At 43.5% G+C, this 22,262-nt stretch overlaps 1 protein-coding gene across 1 annotated transcript in view; it reads left to right on the top strand.

The window, feature by feature from the left end:
• Window positions 1-22,262, top strand: part of plxnd1 (plexin D1) — a 162,427-nt gene that overhangs the window by 98,329 nt on the left and 41,836 nt on the right. The window contains exons 20-22 of the mRNA XM_073072614.1: window positions 2,648-2,762; window positions 3,503-3,610; window positions 13,440-13,552. Of these exons, the coding sequence (XP_072928715.1) occupies window positions 2,648-2,762; window positions 3,503-3,610; window positions 13,440-13,552 (336 nt within the window). The remainder of the gene's footprint in view (window positions 1-2,647; window positions 2,763-3,502; window positions 3,611-13,439; window positions 13,553-22,262) is intronic.

The raw sequence follows: 22,262 nt of genomic DNA, 5'->3' as shown, positions 1-22,262 counted from the left end.
GACACCATTGGTGACACCGAATGGGACGCGCAGTAAGTGATAGAGCCTGCCGCCCGCCTCAAAGGCGGTGTGGGGCGGTCCTCTGAGCGGATAGGGATCTGGTGACAAGCCCTCCTTTTTAGTGATGGGCTAAAAAGATATGGGGTTGAAGAAGAAGGAATCTGATAGGAGACCATCGCAGAAAGAGGAGGAGGAGGGACACTCCGGGGGCGGTGATAAACAGGTGAGGAGAAAAGCATGGGTGAGAGGGAGACAGAATGGGGAATGGAAAAGGAGCAAAGGAGTTGTGAGAAATTACCTGTAGACAAACTGAGCAATTTTCCCAGCATCATTGGCATGAATCATATAGTTTACATAGAAGGCTTTCCTTTCTCTAGTCCCTATGGACTCTTTAAAAACAAATTCCCGTGTTCTTTTTCACTCACATTCTGAATTTATCCTCAGTTCCCTGGAACTGCCTGTATCCTTTCTCTGTCTAGATGGTTGGTGACATATGCTCCAAATGAACACAACCAGAGTCTCACTGGTTGTGAGAGAGACCAATGAGATCAGTGGCACAACTGGATTCTGGCTTGGGATCGTGGTTGTGGGATGGGAACAGTGTCCTGGGTTGCAGTCGTGAGTGGTTGGGTAGGTATCCAGGGTGGGGATTACATGCAAACTGGAGTGACACGAATGCTCCAGATTCATAGTCATACAGCAGAGAAATAGGCCCTTTGACCTATGTCATGTCAATGCTGACCATGAACTACAGTCGTGCAGATTCAACCAACCGCGGATTGGGAAAACCCGGAAGTTCTCTCTCCAGCACTCGTTGTTTGAGCATGTACAGACTTTTTTTCTTGTCATTATTCCCTAAACAATACAGTATAACAACTATTTACATAGCATTTACATTGTATTAGGTATTATAAGTACGTAATCTAGAAATGACTTAAAAGTACAGGCAGTCCCTGGGTTAAGAATGAATTCCGTTCCTGAGTCCATCTTTAAGTCGGATTTGAAGTTGGAACAGGTACATCCGGTATTATTTAGCATTAGTTAGTCAAACATTTTTCTTAGTATATAGTATATATTTTACCTTTCTGTGCATATAAAACACTTAAGAAACATACGTATTTCAATAATTAAACCACTGCGTTGCTTAGTAATAATTGTAGCTTTCATCGGGGCAGAGCCTTTCACATGCTCCATTAAAATTGTACAAATTGTTGGGAAAAGCCTAATGCTTTTCCAATGACCAATGGCGTTTCACCTCTTTCTGATCGCTTTATTATTTCCACTTTATTTCCAATCGTGATCGTGATTATTTTTGTGAACAGAAACACTGCAGATTCAGAGCTCGGCTGCCAGGTCCTAATCTCCACTGTACTGAGACAGGTTAAATGAAGTCCGGGGTTCTTCTGGGTCCTAAAGACCACCGCACTGATCCAGGTTAAATAAGGGACTTGAGCATCCGCGTTTTTTGTTATCCACGGGGGGGGGGGTCTCAGAACCAATCCCCCGCGGATATGGAGGGCCAACTGTACCTGTTTATACAATTCCCATTCTCCAGCCGTTGTTCCATAGCTTCCTAGATCTTTGTGATTCAGTTTTTCATTTGAATACTTCTTTAATTCTGGGGGAATCTCTGGCTTCATGAACCCCTCCGGTCACATGTTACTGATAACAGCCATGCGGTGTGTGGATAATGTTCTCTCCGATCCCCCCTCTAAACTTACACACCCTGGTTTTGCAGCCCCTCTGCCATGGGAAAGTGTTTCTTGCTGTCTACCTTATCTATCCTCATCATAATTTTGTACACTTCTATCACATCCTGGCTTGGCCTTCTCTACTCCAAGGAAAACAAACCCAGCACATTCAGTTTCTCCTCATAACTGTAATGTTCCATCCCGGGGAGCGTCCTGCCTGAGTCCTTCCATTATTTCTGTTTTTGCTTCACTATCCTGATTAATCTCTGAATCCTCTCAGTGTATTGTTCCTATACTGTGGTGACCAGAACTGTACTCAGCTGAGGCCTAACCAAAATTTTATAACCACTCTTATTCTATGTTTGACTAATGAAAGCAAGTGTTCTTCAGCAAATCATCTGCTATCTTCATGGATTTTCAGAATTTGTCCACCAAGATCCCTCTTCAATACTCCATGAGGTCCTACTATTCGTGGTGTATATCTTGCAGTTTTAGACCTGCCAAAGTGCATCACCTGCACATATCAGGATTAAACACTATCTGCAATGCTCCACCCAGTTTACCAGCTGATCGACATCACGCTATAACCTAAGATTGTCCCACTATCAGCAGCTCCACAAACTTTCCTGTCGTCTGTTATAGCTAACGTTTTTAGAAAATCACATATAGTGGGCCTTCCTTTTGGAATTTTCTTTTCTCTTTGGAATTCCAGTCACTAGTGCATGTGGTGCACACCTCATGACTTGAAAGGCTGGAGCAGCAAGCCCTGCTTGATCAGTCACTTGTTGCTGTGAGCTGGGCGTCCCCCATGTTCCCATCTCAGTACACGTTGGATTTGTGTGTGATTCCTTGTTGTTTTTATTCATATGCTTTGTGGCTGTTTCTCAAAGTGTTCTCCTTTATTGCTAGTTCCCAGTGCCCTATTCTCTACTTGTCCTTTGTACGCTCTGATCTAGATGCAGGTGGGAAACTACAATGTGACAATTGCAATGGTGCAGCTGGGAGAGAGTGAGACTAGAGTTGTGATATCGATCGTGGTCTGCCTGTTACTGCTGCTGGCTTGTGGCATCGGTAAGAAGTTCACTTGTCTCGTTTGTTGACATGTCCTCAGTGAAAGTGCTAGAAGGTGATAATTTCAGCTGGGCTTGTTTTGTGCACATCATAGAACTAATGCTCTGACATCAATAGACAAGGCTGGAAGCACTCTGCAGGCCCAGACAGGTCTGCAAAGAGAATCTGACATTGAAACTTGGTCCAGCTCACTTACCTCCCACTCTTTCCTTACTTCCAACACTCACCTCCCCTCCTCTCCTCTCTCACTTCTACCATCACTGCCTTTGTCACACTGATCTCCTTACTCCCACTCTGCTTTCTCCTTCAATCCCACTTCCCTCTCCTCCCTCTATCCCTCCCAGCTCCCCCACTCATTCCCACCTCCCTCTCTGTCTTCACACCTACCTCCATCTTCCTCCTCACCCCTAGCTTCCCTCCTTCCTCATTGCCCCCCCACGCTCATCCAATAACCCTTCCATCCTCACTTTCTTTCCAGAACTGGTTTATAAGCCTCCTCAGTCTCTTTTGTTTCTTCCTCTGTTCTGGAAATAATCCTGGGTTGGGTGAAGGCATCTGTCCGTGACTGGTAGAGAGCCCATGGGAATGGTTCAGACTACTCACCTTCACCTTAAACTGTTCCTGTTTGTGGAGAACTTTCATGGCTGTGGGGAGGGGTGAGGGAGTGATCCCAGCCACACTGTACAGGGCCTGTGGGCTGAATGGCTTCCTCCCTTCAGTAACCATTCTGTGTTTTCTAGCTTTGGTCATTTTCTGCACAAAGAGTCGACGAGCAGAACGATATTGGCAGAAGACCCTGATTCAGATGGAGGAGATGGAGGCTCAGATCAGGGAGGAGATTCGGAAAGGTATGGGACTTAGCTGTGGCCACAGCATTTCCAGGGAACAGTAAACTGTGATGTGTACCCATTCTAGATGATATGTTAGTTTGGCATAGCAACAAAGCAGCAATCTTCAATCAGAATGTTAAACTCAAGAGGCATTTTATCACTTCAGTTGTTCAACAGGACTCTATAAGCTAAAACATAATTTCCAATTTCATTGTATATAATAATAGACAGAAGCAAAATAGGATACTGCCCGGTGTGGTAATCTGCCTTAAATATCTTTTTAATTCGACTGTTCAACAACTGAAGTTGTAGGTTTATTGGCTAGTATACCCTTGGTATAACGTGGATGCCTTTGGGTTCAGGGAAGGGTTTGTGGTCGTATGTGATGACAAATAGGTTACAGGGATGTAAGTTGAGAAATGAGATTGAGGGGACTGCTTTGAGAGCCAGTTTGGACAATGGACCCCTTTCTATGCTATGAAAATAATTTAAGAACTATGGAAGTATTTCTAGATTCTTTTGGAAAGCAAGTCTCCACCAGACTGCAGTGAAGATTGAACAACTGTTAGGGCTGAGGTGTGGCATTGCAGTGAAGAAAATTGAGAAGCGGTTAGGCTAATGACACAGCCTTGCCTGGCCCCAGTCTCACATGGGAATGGTGTTTGTGATGGACCCATTGGTTGGACTCATTAGATGGTATTTTTAGAATGGACGCATTTCAGAGGATGTTCCATAATTTCTCTTAGTTGATGGATTCAGAAGTTTTTCTAACATCAAAAGAGGCAGTGTCCGGTGGCTGGTGTTGCTCCCTACATGTATCTCAGAGTAGATGCACAGCACAGACCACGTCTGCGAGGTGGATGAAATGCACAGCACAGTTGGGGAAGTTGGTCTTTGGTCCCTTGTTGGAGGCTTGAGAGAAGGGTCCTGTCAATAAGATGCAATGTGACAGACTACAGGAAGGACCCCTTGCCTCCCTTTAGTTATCACCATAGATGCCTCCTATTATGAATGCAGCCATCATTAGGGCATCTCAGATGGTCCAGCGTGTTTCCTCCTTTCAAGGCATGGTAAATGGTAGGGCATTGAAGAATGCAGTAGAACAGAGTGATCTAGGAATAATGGTGCATAGTTCCCTGAAGGTGGAATCTCATGTGGATAGGGTGGTGAAGAAAGCTTTTGGTATGCTGGCCTTTATAAATCAGAGCATTGAGTATAGGAGTTGGGATGTAATGTTAAAATTGTACAAGGCATTGGTAAGGCCGAATTTGGAGTATTGTGTACAGTTCTGGTCACCAAATTATAGGAAAGATATCAACAAAATAGAGAGAGTACAGAGAAGATTTACTAGAATGTTACCTGGGCTTCAGCACCTAAATTACAGGAAAAGGTTGAACAAGTTAGGTCTTTATTCTTTGGAGTGTAGAAGGTTGAGGGGAGACTTGATAGAGGTATTTAAAATTATGAGGGGGAAAGATCGAGTTGACGTGGATAGGCTTTTTCCATTGAGAGTAGGGGAGATTCAAACAAGAGGACATGAGTTGAGAGTTAGGGGGCAAAAGTTTAAGGGTAACACGAGGGGGAATTTCTTTACTCAGAGAGTGGTGGCTGTGTGGAACGAGCTTCCAGTAGAAGTGGTAGAGGCAGGTTCAGTATTGTCATTTAAATTAAAATTGGATAGGTATATGGATAGGAAATGAATGGAGGGTTATGGGCTGAGTGTGGGCCAGTGGGACTGGGTGAGTGTAAGTGTCGGCACGGACTAGAAGGGCCAAGATGGCCTGTTTCCGTGCTGTAATTGTTATATGGTTATATGGTTAAGGCATGGTAAATGTGGTCATGCATTTGTGTCTGGCAGGTATCTGTACTTCAGCCAGAGCTTGGGTTTACCCTGGAGCCCTGTGTGATCAGCTATGCATGGCTACTTCCTCTTAAAGGTTTCAAATGTACATTTAATGTCAGAGAAATGATATATCCTGAAATGAAACTATATACATCCTGAAATTTTTTCTTCTCAACTATCCACAAAAACAGAGGAGTGCCTCAAAGAATGAACAACAAATGTTCAAACCCCAAAGCACCCCCCTCAGCTCCCCCTCCCACACAAAGACTACTCATTCACCCAGTAATTTGGCATACCAAAAGCTCTGTCTCTCCCTAATAAGGGAAAAAGAGGTGTCCCCGTTTCACAGTGAGAGGGGAGACATAACGATGTTAAAAGTCTATTGCATCGCTTTTTCTGTGCCCAAAGATCTCGGATCTCTGGGCACACAGCCAGCAGCCAGCTCACTGCTTACGATCTTCCGTCTCCCATGACACACCAGACGGCGGTACTGACCTTGACTCTGCCCGCCTCCAGTGCCACAAAATCCCAGAACCCTGAAGTCGTGCTAGTCTTCTAGACCGCGTCCCTTGGGATATCGAATAGCAGCCAGTCGTGTGGGTCCCATTCCCGCAAAGAACCAAAGTCAGGGTCTTCAAAGGAACCCCGAAAAGGAAAAATAGAGATAGCAAAGATAGAAAAAGAGCTGTTTCCAAAGATGCAAGCAAAGGAGTCGCAGTTAGGCACCATCGTCCTCTTAAGCTCCACCCTCACTTTAGTCAAAGACTGAGACTCTGTGTCTCCTTTCAGAGTCACCAACCTTCTAAGTTTGTTTCTAATGTTTTTTTAAAGGAGAACTGTTAAGTTCTTCTTAGCAGGATGGGTGATTGGGTGAACACAAAAGAATTTGCATGTAAACAACCTGGTGAATTGGTTTATTGTTGTCACATGTACTGAGCTATAGTGAAATCGTGTTTTGCATGCCATCCATATAGATAATGTTGTTGCAACATTGCCCTGGGGTAATATGAGGAAATCAATAACAGTATGCAGAACAGTGTTGCAGTAATGAGAAAGTGCAGTGCAGGCAGGTGATAGGATGCAAAGCCAGAACAAGGTCAGAAAGAAATACACACAAAGTGCTGGAAGAACTCAGCAGGCTAGGCAACATCTATGGAAAACAGTACAGTTGAAGTTTCTGGTGTGGAGGAACAAAGACATGCCAAATTTCTTTAGCCTTCTGTGGAAATCAAGGTGTTTGTGAGCTTTCTTGGCTATAGTGTCTAAATGTTTTGACTGTAGAAGCTACAACATAGAACAACATGACATGGTACAGGCCATTTGGCCCATGATGTTTGCCGGCCTTTTAACTCTGAGATCAATCTAACCCTTCCACATAGCCCTCCATTTTTCTATCATCCTTTGAGTGCCTTTCTAAGAATATCTTAAATATTCCTAATATGTATGGCTCTATCACCACCCCGGCAATGCATTCTATGTACCCACCACTCTGCATTTCAAAAAAATTCCTCTGATAACCCCTGTACTCTCCTGCAATCACCTTAGAATAACACCCTTTTGTATGAGCCACTGGCTGTTCACTCATATCTATGTCTCTTATTTTGTGCACCTCTATCAAGTCACACCTCATCCCCCTTTTCTCCAAAGAGAAAAGCCCTAGCTCACTCAACCTAACCTCATTAGACATGCTCTTTAATCCAGGCAGCGTCCTGGTAAATCTCCCTGCACCTTCTCTAAAGCTTCATTTAACTTCCTATACTGAGGCGACCAGATCTGAACATAGTCCTACAAGTGTTCCGGGTAGCATTTAGCACAATCACTTTAGCACAAAGATTATTGTGTTTGATTCCCACTGCTATCTGTAAAGAGTTTGTACATTCTCTGTATAACTGCGTAACCCTCAGGTTCTGTCAGCTGCCTAAGTCTAGGGAAGACAATCTCTCACCCCGCCAAACACATGAGATTGAGGTGTAAACTCACCCAAAACCCCCTGTTCGCATGGATGTTGCATGATTTGTTACCCTGTTACAAACCAGTACCATGAAATAACAGACAGTGCACCATATACAATTAAACAATTTAGTTTTATAATTCTTAATTTGAGTGAAGGGTTAGGAAAGAAAGGAAAAGAAATGGGCCCATTTTAATGAAACAGTTGAATGTACACAAGTTGGAGCTCACGGTTTCCCCTTTGCCAATCCTTCATTCGACTTCCCTGGGCTTCGTCAAATCCCGGCCCCACTCCAAATCCACTCCTACGACCTCTCCTCTCCAGCATCTTCTCTGTCCATCTCTCACCGAACAAAAGACCCAGATCACCTCAGTGTCAGGCACACAGCACGAAAACACACTCCCTTCATTGGATGGCTGACATTCCAAAGCACCCATTGTCACTAACCATAACCCAAACACTGCTTCTACAGAAAGACCATTACATTAGCTGTGAAACCCTTCCCAGGGTCTTATACTCTCCCCCACCAAAATTAGTCACGGCCTCGTGACATTGAGATAATTTACCAACCCTTCATACAAAGCACAAAGTCCAACCCAGGTGTAAAAGTCAGTGACTTAGCTCCCCTGGTGCTACATTGGCCAGCCTATCCAGTGGCCACCTGACTGTTTGAGACCTCCTTACCTCCTCATTTACTTCTTCAAGGTTCCGACACTCCTTGGGATATTTCTTTTTAAATCTTTTTATTGATTTTAAGAACATAACATAAGTAAAATATAAGTACAAAAAAACATTTGAGAGTACACAATAGATTCATTAATAATCAATTATATATTATCAATGTAAAAGGTCTCCCAAACTTATAATATTAATATGAAGGATTTAAGACAAAAAGCACAAAAAAAAAACCCCAAAAAAAAGAAAAAAAAAACAATATATAAAAAAAAACTAACATGGGCAATTGTATAATGTTAAGTACACACAGTAGTGCCAATGACTCCGAACCTCCATTTATACAATTCAGGATGGTAGCTATAAGGTTCAGGATCAGACCATTTAACTCACATGAAAATGTTGAATAAATGGTCTCCAAGTTTCCTCAAATTTAACTGAGGAGTTAAAGACCACACTTCTAATTTTTTCTAAACTCAAACAGGAAATGGTTTGAGAGAGCCACTGAAATACAGTTGGAGGATTAATTTCTTTCCAGTTCAATAAAATAGATCTTCTAGCCAATAGTGTAGCAAATGCAATCATTCGCTGAGAAGAAGCAGATAAACACATATTATCTATCATAGGTAGACCAAAAATAGCAGTAAAAGGATGTGGTTGAAGATTAATATTTAAAACTCTTGAAATGATATTAAAAATATCCTTCCAATAGCTTTGTAAACAAGGACAAGACCAAAACATATGAGTCAATGTAGCAATATCAGAATGACATCTATCACAGGTTGGATTAACATAAGAATAAAATCGAGCAATTTTATTTTTAGACATATGGGCTCTGTGTACAACCTTGAATTGTATTAGAGCATGTTTAGCACAAATAGAGGATGAGTTTACCAATAATAAAATTTTTTCCCATTGCTCAGTAGATATAGGGCAATGCAATTCTTCCTGCCATTCCTTCTTAATTTTTTCTGATATATCCGGCTGTATCTTCATAATCATATTGTAAATGATAGCTACTAAACCCTTTTGATAAGGATTAAGAGTTAAAATTCTCTCTGTAATGTCCAGTGGACATTCTTTCGAAAAAGACTTTAATTCATTATATATAAAATTTCTAATTTGTAAGTATCTAAAAAAATGGGTTTTAGGTAAATTGTATTTGTTAGATAACTGTTCAAAGGACATAATGTTATCATCCAAATACAGATCACGAAAACATTTTATACCTTTTGTTTTCCATAGGAAAAAAGCCTGATCTATAGATGATGGCCGAAAGAAGTAATTAGATATTATAGGACTTGACAGTATAAACTTATTCAAGCCAAAAGATTTACGAAATTGAAACCAGATTCGTAATGTATACTTAACTATGGGATTAGTTATCTGTTTATTAATTTTGAGTAACGAAAAAGGAAGTGAAGATCCTAATATTGAGATCAATGAGAAATCTTGCACAGATTTACATTCTAAATTTACCCATTGTGGGCCAGCTACTGTAGTCAATTCTTGTGTCCAAAATATCAAATACCGTATATTAACTGCCCAGTAGTAAAATCTTAGGTTTGGTAAAGCCAAGCCGCCTTCTTTCTTTGACTTCTGTAAATATTTTTTACCTAATCTCGGATTTTTGTTCTGCCACAAATAGGAAGATATTTTAGAGTCAACGGGATATTTCTGGTCTACCTGGTGAGGCCTCCCCTGGTCCATCACCCCTGCCCTCCTGCAACTCGGACCCCTCTGTCCCCTGGTTGAGCCCCACTTCATCTCTTTCAATGTCTCGCTGAAACCCAGTCCGTTCATAGATAGCCCCCCACTCCCCAGATTTCACCTGACTCAGCGTGAGAAGGATTGGGAATCTCTTCCTCAGTCAGTGGGGAGTTAGCAAAAGGCAGCATATACCACAACCCAATTTCCTCATCCTCCGAATCAGTATCCCGCTTGGGCGGGGGCTGGTCTAATCTCTCCTGCTGTTGATTCTTTAGTCATCCCATGTCGCCGCAGAGTCCTCTTACTAGGTGTAGTCTCCAGGTCCGGCTCTGGGTCAACAAAGGCAGAAGGTGGTTCCAATGGAGGATCTTGACAAGCCCATTCCCATCCTCTCAAACTGATACATTTGGCATCTGACTCTCCACTTGGCCAACTTGTGCTTCAAAGGTAGCCCCAAATTCCTTATGAGGGTTCGGTCTCCTGGCATGATTGGGAGAACCTAACCTTTTGATCATACCTCCTCTAATTTCCTTGATTCTGCTTGGGAGCCGTGACCTTGGTTAGTTCACAAGCCTTTTGCCGCTCCCTTCTCATGTCAGACACATACTTCAGATAAGTCTTCGGTGGTAGGTCTTCCTTGTCAGTCCCAAAACAAAGGTCAGTGGGCAACCTCGCCTTACGCCCCAACATCAAATAACATGGCGAGTACCTGGTAGCTTCATTTCATGTACAGTTGTAGCAATGGACCAGATGTCCAATATGTTGACTCCACTTGTTCTTGCTGATTTCCAAGGTTTGCAACATGTCTAACAAGGTCCGATTAAACTTCTTGGGCTGGGGATCACCCTGTGGGTGATAAGGTGTAGTCCTTGACTTCTCGATTCCAAGCATCTCAGTAACTTGTGTATTAGCCTACTCTCAAAATCCCGTCCCTGATCACTATGTATCCACCTGGGAAGGCCATAATAAATGAAATACTTCACCCATAACACTTTGGCCACCATGGACAGCCTCTGATCCTTGATAGGGAAAGCTTGTGCTTATCAGGTATAGTGATCCATGATGACTAAGACATTTGCCATGTTGCCGGCATCTGTCTCTATTTACACACCAGGTCAAGGGGCCCTGCATTCTGCAAGTGGGACAATGGAGCACAGTCGTAGGTAGTGTCTTCCTTCGTATGCATTGAATGCATGACTGGCAGTATACTTCAACCTCCAACTTCATTCGGGGCCAGTAAAACTGGTCTCTGAGTGACCCATAGGTCTTGTCAACCCCCAAATGGCTGGAATCATCATGAAGTGACTTCAACACAGTCCTCCGATACTTCTCAGGCAGAACCAGCTGGGGACACCGAGGCTGGTCTGGAGGCGATATGGGGGAGCCACACCCACTGATAACAAACATACCATCCAGGTTCTAACCCATCCACAGAATCTCATGTCTATTCCTCTAATGTCTACTGCAGTCCTCTTCTTCCCCCTTCCCTTCTGAGCACAGCGCCAGAATCACCGCCTGAGACTCAGTCACTGTGGCTCCCTCTGCTGCGTCGTCCCTCTTAGTAGCATCCAGTATACTGAAGCAAACTATTTATTAAGGACACCCTACCTTCCCTAAGCATTTTCTCATTTATTCCCGATTGGTCCTACCCTCACTCTAGTCATCTTCATGTTCTTCACGTATGTGTCAAATGCCTTTGGGTTTTCCCTAATCTTACTCGCTGAGGTTTTTCTCATGCCCAGGACTCACCAATGATGATGAACAGAGACCCTGGATGAGGACCCAAAATCCAGTCCCTGAGCTCCAGATGGGTCTTGTGATTTAAGTACCTAGGGGGTCATCAGCCCTTGTTCCTCCTGCCCATGTGGAACTCTGATCACAGAAAACACTGATGGCTTCTGCCCTCATCCTCGCTGGTCTCTGGGTCCAACTTCTGATCACATCCATATCACTAACCTTCAAAAGTGAAACGAAGGCTTAGATTCTGATCTGTCCTGTAATTTCCCCACATCCCAGTCCCTAAACTCTAACCTGACCCCTAACTCCTCTCTCTGCCCCAAAGCAATCTCAATGAACCTGAAAAACAAATCTAAAAAAACAACTAAGTCTGTACCTCAACGGAGAGCATAGTTCCGTGTTGTCTTGAAAAAGACGGGTTGGTTGACCTATGCAGTAAGAGGCTGAGGCTTCATATGCTTTGTCCATCTAAATCTCTTTACGTGCTCCTCATAATTGCCTTCAGGAAAAGCATACTCGAAGATAAACCTGGAGCTTGCTAGAATGCTTCTGGTGTATTAATCTGCAGAATTCCCTGTCATCCCAGGATGGTCTCGAGACCTCAAATCTGTACAGCAAGCACTGGATGGATATGACCTAGGGTATTCCTGCAAAATCCCCAAATCCACTGTGGGTTAAGTAAACCAATGTCAGCACCCTCGTTTAGGCTGACATTCCCAGCACTGAGGTCCCAGTTACGCAGGCCGTGTTGTTCACATGTCTAAAACCAGATTCCAGAAACAAACATTCTGTTCCAAGCACTGTTTCTGGAAGAGATGGCCATTTAGAAAGGGGAAAAGATTTAAAAATGTGATCAAAGCCCTCTTTACGTAAAGAAGCAACATTGCTGGCGATTCCTGGGACCTTGAGATGGAACATTTGGGAACTCAGAGACTTTTCATCAGGGAGCTGATGAGGGTCATTAAAGTGGTGATAAGAGTGCACAACCTGCCAAGCTACCCATGTGCATGTCCCATCTGGACCTCCAGTGGTATAACCTGTGGGCTCTACTTGGGCCTCAGTACGGAAGGACTGACAAAGAAGAAAACGGGTAAAATACATGTGATATCACTTGATGGCTCTGGTCAGAAGCTTATGAGTTGATCCAGGCTTCACTACAGCACAATACTGAGGAAGTGTCACTTCATCAGAGCTGCAACGTTTTGAATGAAGCATTAAACTAAGTCTCCTCCAAATACGTCATATGGGTAGACAATGATCATGTAGCTTTTTCAAAAAATTAATTATTTGGGGGATTTGGATGTCACTTGCATTGCTAGCACTTATTTCCCATCCTGCCCATGCACTATCCTAGCATCACTCCTAATTTATGCCATGCAGGTGGTGGGAAGTACCACAGAACCCAGCCTCTGAAATAAAAAGAAGACGAAATGATAGAATTCTCAGCTGGTCAAACTGCATCCATGGAAAGAGAAACTGAGTTAACATTTCAGGTTAAAGAACCTCATCAGAACTGGGAAAAGACAGGACACATTAGTTTTAGGTTGCAGGGAGTGTTGTGCAGGGATGTACAAACTGAGGTCAGGATAGCCATAGAAATAAATCGTTACTTGATCCATCTGGTTGATAGATTAAGGAGCGATGACAGAGAGAGAAATCAGAGGCAAAGGGGCACATAAGAGTTATGAAATGTACTGTAGAAAATGGTCAGCATGGCTTTCTGTGACCATTTGAAGTGAACAACATTTAAATGGTACAATTTCACTTGTCCATGAGTACATTTGATTATGGAATTAAGTGCTGCAGTTCCAAGACTGCAACAGGGAAACAATAACTTTTGGGTGTCCTGAAGCTGTCAAGACTGCAACGTAGATGTAAGTTCATTTGTTCATTGAAAGACAGGTACTGACCCTTTGCCTTCTCTTTTTGTGCAGGTTTTGCTGAGTTGCAGACTGATATGACTGATCTCACCAAAGAATTAAACCGCAGTCAGGGTATTCCCTTTCTTGAGTATAAGTACTTCGTCATTCGCACTTTCTTCCCAAAAGTGAGTCCACTTATTCATAGAAACATAGAAAACCTACAGCACAATACAGGCCCTTCGGCCCACAATGCTGTGCCGAGAATGTACTTACTTCAGAAATTACCTAGGGTTACCCATAGCCCTCTATTTTTCTAAGCTCTAGGTACCTATCCAGGAGTCTCTTAAAAGATCCTGTCATATCCGCTTCCACCACCGTTGCCGGCAGCCCATTCCATGCACTCACCACTGTCTGCGTTAAAAAAAAACATACCCCTGACATCTCCTCTGCACCTACTTCCAAGCACCTTAAAACTGTGCCCTCTGATGTTAGCCATTTCTGCCCTGGGAAAAAGCCTCTGACTTTCCACATGATCAATGCATCTCATCATCTTATGCACCTCTATCGGTCACCTCTCATCCTCCATCGCTCCAAGAAAAAAAAACCGAGTTCACTCAACCTGTTCTCATAAGGCATGCTCCCCAATCCAGGCAACATCCTTGTAAATCTCCTCTGCACCCTTTCTATGGTTTCCATGTCCTTCTCGTAGTGAGGTGACCAGAACTGAGCACAGTACTCCAAGTGGGGTCTGACCAGGGTCCGAAATAGCTGTAACATTACCTCTCGGCTATTAAACTCAATCCCATGATTGATGAAGGCCAATGCACCATACGCCGTCTTAACCAGAGTCAACCTGCACAGCAGCTTTGAGTGTCTTGTGGACTTGGACCCCAAGATCCCTCTGATCCTCCACACTGCCAAGAGTCTTACCATTAATACTACATTCTGTCATCTTATTTGACCTACCAAAATGAACCACCTCACACTTATCTGGGTTGAAATCCATCTGTCACTTCTCAGCCCAGCTGTGCGTCCTATTGATGTCCCGCTGTAACCTCTGACAGCCCTCCACACTATCCACAACACCCCCAACATTTGTGTCATCAGCAAATTTACTAACCCATCCCTCCACTTCCTCATCCAGGTTGTTTATAAAAGTCATGAAGAGAAGGGGTCCCAGAACAGATCCCTGACCACTGTTCACTGATCTCCATGTAGAATATGACCCATCTACAACCACTCTTGGCCTTTTGTGGGCAAGCTAATTCTTGATCCACAAAGCAAGGTCCCCTTGGATCCCATGCCTCCTTATTTCTCAATAAGCCTTGCATGGGGTACCTTATCAAATGCCTTGCTGAAATCCATATACACTACATTTACTGCTCTACCTTCATCAATGTGTTTAGTCACATCCTTAAAAAATTCAATCAGGCTTGTAAGGCATGACCTGCCTTTGACAAAGCCATATTCCTAATCATATTATGCCTCTCCAAATGTTCATAAATCCTGCCTCTCAGGATCTTCTCCATCAACTACCAATCACTGGTCTATAATTTCCTGGGCTATTTCTACTCCCTTTCTTGTATAAGGGAACAGCATCTGCGACTCTCCAGTTCTCTGGAACCTCTCCCATCCTCATTGATGATGTAAAGATCTTTGCCAGAGGCTCAACAATCTCCTCCCTCACCTCCCACAGTAGCCTGGGGTACATATTGTCCAGTCCTGGAGACTTATCCAACTTGATGCTTTTCAGAAACTCCAATACATCCTCTTTCTTAATGTCTATATGCTCAAGCTTTAAAATCTGCTGTAAGTCATCCCTACAATGGCCAAGATCCTTTTCCGTAGTGAATACTGAAGCAAAGTATTCATTAAGTACCTTTGCTATCTCCTCCGATTCCATACACACTTTTCCACTGTCACACTATGGTCCTATTTTCTCATGTCTTACCCTCTTGCTATTCACATACTTGTAGAATGCCTTGGGTTTTTCTTTAATCCTGCTCACCAAGGCCTTCTCATGGCCCCTTCTGGCTCTCCTAATTTCATTCTCAAGCTTCTTCCTGCTAGCCTTATAATCTTCTAGATCTCTATCATTACCTAGTTTTTTGAACTTTTCATAAGCTGTTCTTTTCTTCTTGACTGGATTTTCATAGCCTTTGTACACCATGGTTGCTGTACCCTCTCATCCTTTCCCTGTCTCATTGAAATGTACCTGTGCAGAATGCCACACAAATATCCCCTGAACATTTGCCACATTCCTGCCGTACATTTCTCTAAGAACATCTGTTCCCAATTTATGCTTCTAGATTCCTACCTGATAGCTTCATATTTCCCCTTACTCCAATTAAATGCTTTCCTAACTTGTCTGTTCTTATCCCTCTCCAATGCTATGGTAAAGGAGATAGAATTGTGATCACTATCTCCAAAATACTCTCCCTCTGAGAGAACTGACACCTGACCAGGTTCATTTCCCAATACCAGATCAAGTACAGCTTCTCTTGTAGGCTTATCTACATATTGTATCAGGAAACCTTCCTGAACACACCTAAGAAACTCCATCACATCTAAACCCCTTGCTCTAGGGAGATGCCAATCAATATTTGGGAAATTAAAATCTCCCACCACGACAACCCTGTTATTATTACACCTTTACAGAATCTGTCTTCCTATCTGCTCCTCGAGTCCCTGTTACAATTGAGTGGTCTATAACAAAAACCCAGTAGAGTTATTGACCCCTTCCTGTTTCTAACTTCAACCCACAGAGACTCTGTAGACAATCTCTCCATGATTTCTTCCTTTTCTGCAGCTGTGACACTATCTCTGATCAGTAGTGCCACGCCCCCACCTCTTTTGCTTCCCTCCCTGTCCTTACCTGAAACCTCTAAAGCCTGACACTCTAAGTAACCATTCCTGCCCCTGAAACATCCAAGTCTCTGTAATGGCCACAGCATCATGACCAAATATTGATCATGCTCTAAGCTCATCTGCTTTGTTCATGATGCTTCTTGCATTAAAATAGACACATCTCAAACCATCGGTCTAAGCGTATCCCTTCTCTATCACCTGCCTACCTTCCCTCTTGCACTGGCTCTAAGCTTTCTCTATTTGTAAGCCAACCTCCACTTCCTCTGTCTCTTCAGTTCAGTTCCCAACCCCCCCCCCCCCCCCCAGCGATTCTTGTTTAAACTCTCCCCAATAGCCTTAGCAAACCTCCCTGCCAGGATATTGGTCCCCCTCAGATTCAAGTGCAACCCATCCTTTTTGTACAGGTTACGCCTGTTCCAGAAGAGGTCCCAGTGATCCAGAAATCTGAATCCCTGCTTCCTGTTCCAATCCCTTAGCCACATATTTATCCTCTACCTCACTCTATTCATATCCTCACTGTCGCATGGCACAGGCAGTAATCCCGAGATTACTACCTTTGAGGTCCTGCTTCTCAACTTCCTTCCTAACTCCCTGTTGTCTGTTTTCAGGACCTCCTCCCTTTTCCTACCTATGTTGTTGGTACCAATATGTACCACAACCTCTGGCTGTTCACCTTCCCACTTCAGGATATCATGGGCGCGATCCGAAACATCACTGACCCTGGCACCTGGAAGGCAAACTACCATCTGTGCTACTTTCCTGCATCCACAGAATCACCTGTCTAACCCACTAACTATAGAATCCCTATTACTGATGCCATCCTCTTTCTTTCCCTACCTTTCTGAGCCACAGGGCCAGACTCTGTGCCAGAGGTAGGCCACCCCCCCCCCCCCCAAAGTACTCAAACAGGAGTACTTATTGTTTAGGGGGGCAGCCACAGGGGTACTCTCTAGTATCAGTCTCTTGCCCTTCCCTCTCCTGACTGTTAGCCACTTATCTGTCTCTCAAGGCCCCGGTGTGACTACTTGCCTATAGCCCTTCTCTGTCACCTTCTCACTTTCCCTGACTAGAGGAAGGTCATTGAGCTGCATCTCCAGTTCCCTAACATGGTCCCGAAGGAGCTGCTGCTCGACACACCTGGCACATATGTCGCCATTCGGGAGGCTGGGAGTCTCCCGGATTTCCCACATCTGATACCCAGTACAGAACACCGGCCTCACAGACATACTTCTTGTTTCGTCCACTTTCACCCGTTAGATTCATCTTGGGTCCTTCTGCACTCAGCTCCATCCCCAACTTTTAACCAATGCACTTCTCCCTTTCTACCAGTGATTTTTCAAAGGTAAATTTCAACTGATGTGAAGGGCTGGAGTTCCAGATTTGGGTGTTCACATTGTGCATAGCCCTACTCAGCTTGCCATTTACAGGTGAAATCCAATTTCTAGGACTTTCTCTCACTCTCTTCTCCTGCCCCCTACCATCCAGTTTTAGGCTCTTTATTTAATGTACTGACATTGCAGAGGGTTCAGAGGAGGTTAATGAAAATGATTCTGGGAATAAAAAGCCCTGTACTCATGGGAATTTAGAAGAATAAGGGGGGGGGGGGGGATCTCATTGAAATCTATCCAGTGTTGAAAAGCCGATATAGAGTAGACGTGAAGAGACTTTTTTTTTGGCAGGAAGTCTAAGACCGAAGGGTACAGCCTCAATATAGAGGGATGCCCATTTAGAACAAGAGATGAGGAGGAATTTCTTTAGCCAGAGGGTGGATTTCACTGCTACAAGAGTCTGTGGAGGCCAGGTCACTGGGTGCATTTAAGGTTTGGTTTGATTATTTCTTGATTAGTCAGGGCCTGAAAAGCTATGGGAAGAATTCTGCTCCTATGTCTTATGGTCTTATGGTTTTATTTCTCAAATCACCCTTGCTCTCCTCATATCATTCCCCCTTTGTTTTATTATTCCTCTGAATTCCTTTATTCGTCCCATATCCCTCCTTCCCATACTTCCTTCCTTAATCTCCTTCTTCGCCTCTGGATTCAGAGGCTTTTGCCTCTCTTCCCCATCTGTAGGCAAGTCCTCTCCTTCCTTCTGGAATTCCTTTCCCCAATCTCTTTTCCCAAGATTTATTTCCACTAGGATATGTTGACTTTACATTTAGAGTCATAGAATAATAGTTGTGAAGTACAGAGCCAGGCTTTTCAGCTCAATTGATCCACACCCATCCAAGCTAGTCCCATTTGCCAGTGTTTGACCATAATCTAAACATTTCCACTCACATACTATCCAACTATTTTTTTAAGTTGTTGCTGCACCTGACTCAGCCAAAACTGCATCTGGTGACCAAAACTGAACACAATGCTCCAAGTAAGGTCTCACCAACATCTTATAGAACTGGACCATGACCTCCCAAGGTTTATGCTCAGTGCTTGAGTTATGAAGGCTAGTGTGCCAAAAGCTTTTTTCGAACATCCTGTCTACCTGTGGTCCCATTTTCAGTGAACCATATAAATATGCTCCAACACTCACCAGGAACCTGAAAGTCCAATGTGGAGTTGATTTTCCAAAATGCACTGCTAAACACTTTGTCCAAATTAAATTCCGTTTATTGTTCCTTGGCCCACTTACTCAGCTGATCCCCCTGTAATGACCAGCCTGCCGCTTATTTTAGTGTCATCTGCAAATTTACTAACCGTATCTTATAGGCTGTTATCTAATTCGTTGACAAATAATAAAGGACTTTGCTTACCCCTGAGACACATGACTAATCATGGGCCTCTAGTCTGAAAAACAATCTTCCATCTTCATCCTTTGCTTTCTACCATCAAGCTAATTGTGTGCCCCTGCAATCTATCCATTCAAAAGTGCCTAACATACGGAACCTTATCAAAGGCCTTACTGAAGTTGACATAAACTATCCATTGCCACAGACATAGTAGCCTACATCTACTGCCCTGACGTCATCAGCTTCCTTGGTCAACTTATCAAAAAACTCAATTAAGCTTGTAAGAACATGATCTCATGATCTTCCATGCTGACTACTCTTAATCAAACCATGTCTTTCCAGATGTACATATATCTTATCACTCAGAATACTCTCCAGTAACTTACACTAGCCTGTAGCTCCCAGGATTTTCTTTGCCATCCTTCTTGAATAGAAACATAGAAAATAGGTGCAGGAGTAGGCCATTCAGCCCTTCAAGCCTGCACCGCCATTCAGTATGATCATGGCTGATCATCCAACTCAGAACCCTGTACCTGCTTTCTCTTCATACCCACTGATCCCTTTAGCCACAAGGGCCATATTTAACTTCCTCTTAAATATAGCCAATGAACCGGCCTCAACTGTTTCCTGTGGCAGAGAATTCCACAGATTCACCACTCTCTGTGTGAGGAAATTTTTCCTCATCTCGGTCCTAAAAGGCTTCCCCTTTATCCTTAAGCTGTGACCCCTCATTCTGGACTTCCCCAACATCGGAAACAATCTTCCTGCATCTAGCCTATCCAATCCCTTTAGAATTTTATACGTTTAAAGGTAGGCTGCTGGCATCTTACTGCTAATGATGTTGCAAGTAATTCAGCCAGGGCTCCTACAAATCTTTCTCTAACCTCTAGCCTCCCACAGTGTTCTTGGACAAATCTGGTCAGGCCCTGGAGATTTGTCCACTTTCATACCTTTTAAGATATCCAGCACCTCCTCTGCTCTAATATATCCTATCCCTGAGACCTTTCCATTAACTTCTAGTTCCAAAGTCTTTGTGCCATCGTCTATGGTGAAAACAGAGAAGTAATCATTAATTACCTTTCCCATCTCCTGCAGCTCCACACAAAGGCCTTTGAGGTGCTCTGTTCTCTCTCTAGTTACTCCTTTTCCCTCAATAAACTTATAAAATCTCTTTAGAGTTCCCTTAAACTCCCTTGCCTAAGCCATCTCATTCCCTCATTTTGTTCTCCTGACTTCCTTCTTGAATACACTTCTGGATCCAGGAATTCACTTGCTCCCAGCTGCTTTTTTCCTCAATGTCCCTGTCATCCAGTGTTCTCTACTCCTACCAGCCTTGCCTTTAACTCTACCAGAAACATGCAGACATTTAGCTCTCACTTTCTCATCTATAAAAGCTTCCTCTTGCTTGTGGTCATTTGCCCACAAGCAACCTACTCCAATCAACCTTTGCAAGCTCCTGTCTCATACCATTAAAGCTTACTTAACACTAGTTTAGAAGCTGAACATGTGGACCAGTTCTGTCCCTTTCCAAAACTAGTTTAAAGCTAATGGAACTATGGTCCCTGGCCTCAAAATGCTCCCCACTGTCACTTAGATTATTTGTCCTGGTGTATTACTCAAGAATATATAGAGCTTTGCCCCCTTCCTAGTAGAGCCCTCTAAATATTGCCCAAGGGGACTTTCCTGAATGTGCTTAATAAATTCCACCTATCTAAAGTGTGGATTTCCAGTCTATGTTAAGAAGGTTTCATTCATAGCTTGTCACACCAGACAGCCAGCCACTCTACTGTTATTTGGTTAATGTTGAGCAGGTCAGTGTCAGCTAAATCAGGTGTGAGTTGGCAGTTGCGCAGAGTGTGTTCAATGTTCTGCACCCTTTCGCCACACTCACAGGATTCGCTGGTCTTTAAACCCCGCTTCACCATTATGTCTCCCATCCTACAAACTCCCGTTCTCGCTCTGTTGAGAGTGCACTGCTTCTGTCTGTCAAGCAGTGCCCCGTCTGGCAACATTTCTGTGGGGTCTTGCACTGTATTGTTTGGTGCCAGAGGTCAATCCTGTATGTTTGGGTGGATGTTCTGTGCGGTAGTTCCTCCACTGTAGCAAAGCTTTTCCTCAATTGTAGGCGGTTGGAAACTGGCATACGATGATGTAGTCAAGTGGATGCCGTAGATCTGAGTTCTGTTTACCTTTTAAAATTTTTATTGTAGCATGTCTTTGGATCTCTGGGGGAGCAATGCCTGCAAGACTGTAAATGATGTTAGTGGGGGAGGGGCACGGGCGCAGTATGCGCGTGATTATTCGGCAGGCTTCGTTAAGCAACGAGTCTATTTTCTTCACATGGGCTGATCTGCCCCACACAGGTGCACGGTATTCTGCAGGTGCATAGCAGAGTGCTGGGGCAGTTGATCTAAGTGTGTGAGCATTAGCTCCCCATTTCGTGCCTGCTAATTTTTTCAAGAGAGAATTGCGAGAGTCAACTTTCCCTTGGAGTTTTTGGATGTTAAGAAGGTTAAAATCTTGAACTACAACAATACTACTATTCAAAGTTCAAAGTAAATTTATGAAACACTCTGATTCCGTCAGCTGCGTAAGTCTAAGAAAGACAATCTCCAGCCCCACCAGAAGTGTGAGATTGAGGTACAAAACCCCAAAACCCTGTTTGTGTGGATGCTGTGTGATTCGTCACCCTGTTAAAAATAAGTACTATGAAGTACTACTGCATGTAATTACATGATTTAGCTTTATAATTCTTAATTTGACTAAAGGTTTAGTAAAGAAAAGGGCCCATTTTAATGAAACAGTCTAATGTCCACAAATTGGAGCTCACAGTTTCCGCTTCGCTGAACCTCCTTCAATCTCCCTGGGCTTGGTCAAATCATGGCCCCGCTCCAGGTCGAGTCCGCGTCTTCTCCCTTCATCTCCCACCGAACAAAAGACCCAGCTCACCCCAGTGTCAGGCACACAACACAGAAAACACACTCTCTTCATTGGAAGGCTCACATTCCAAAGCACCTGTTATTTCTAACCATAACCCAAACACTGCTTTTACAGAAACAGTGAAACCTTTCCCAGGGCATTACATTTATGATGTAAATACATATATGTCAGCATATACAATCCTGAGATTCATTTTCTTGTGGGTGTACTTAATAAATCAATAGAATAATTGACAGAATCAATGAAAGACCAGGGCGTTCATCCAGAGTGCAGAAAACAACATGACATAAACTGCAAATTCAAAAGTAATAATAATAAATAAGCAATAAATATCAAGAACATTAGATGAAGAGTCCTTGAAAGTG

The sequence above is a fragment of the Hemitrygon akajei genome, chromosome 19 (assembly GCF_048418815.1).
Source record: "Hemitrygon akajei chromosome 19, sHemAka1.3, whole genome shotgun sequence".
NCBI lineage: Eukaryota > Metazoa > Chordata > Chondrichthyes > Myliobatiformes > Dasyatidae > Hemitrygon > Hemitrygon akajei.
This window is presented reverse-complemented; position numbering and strand designations above follow the sequence as displayed.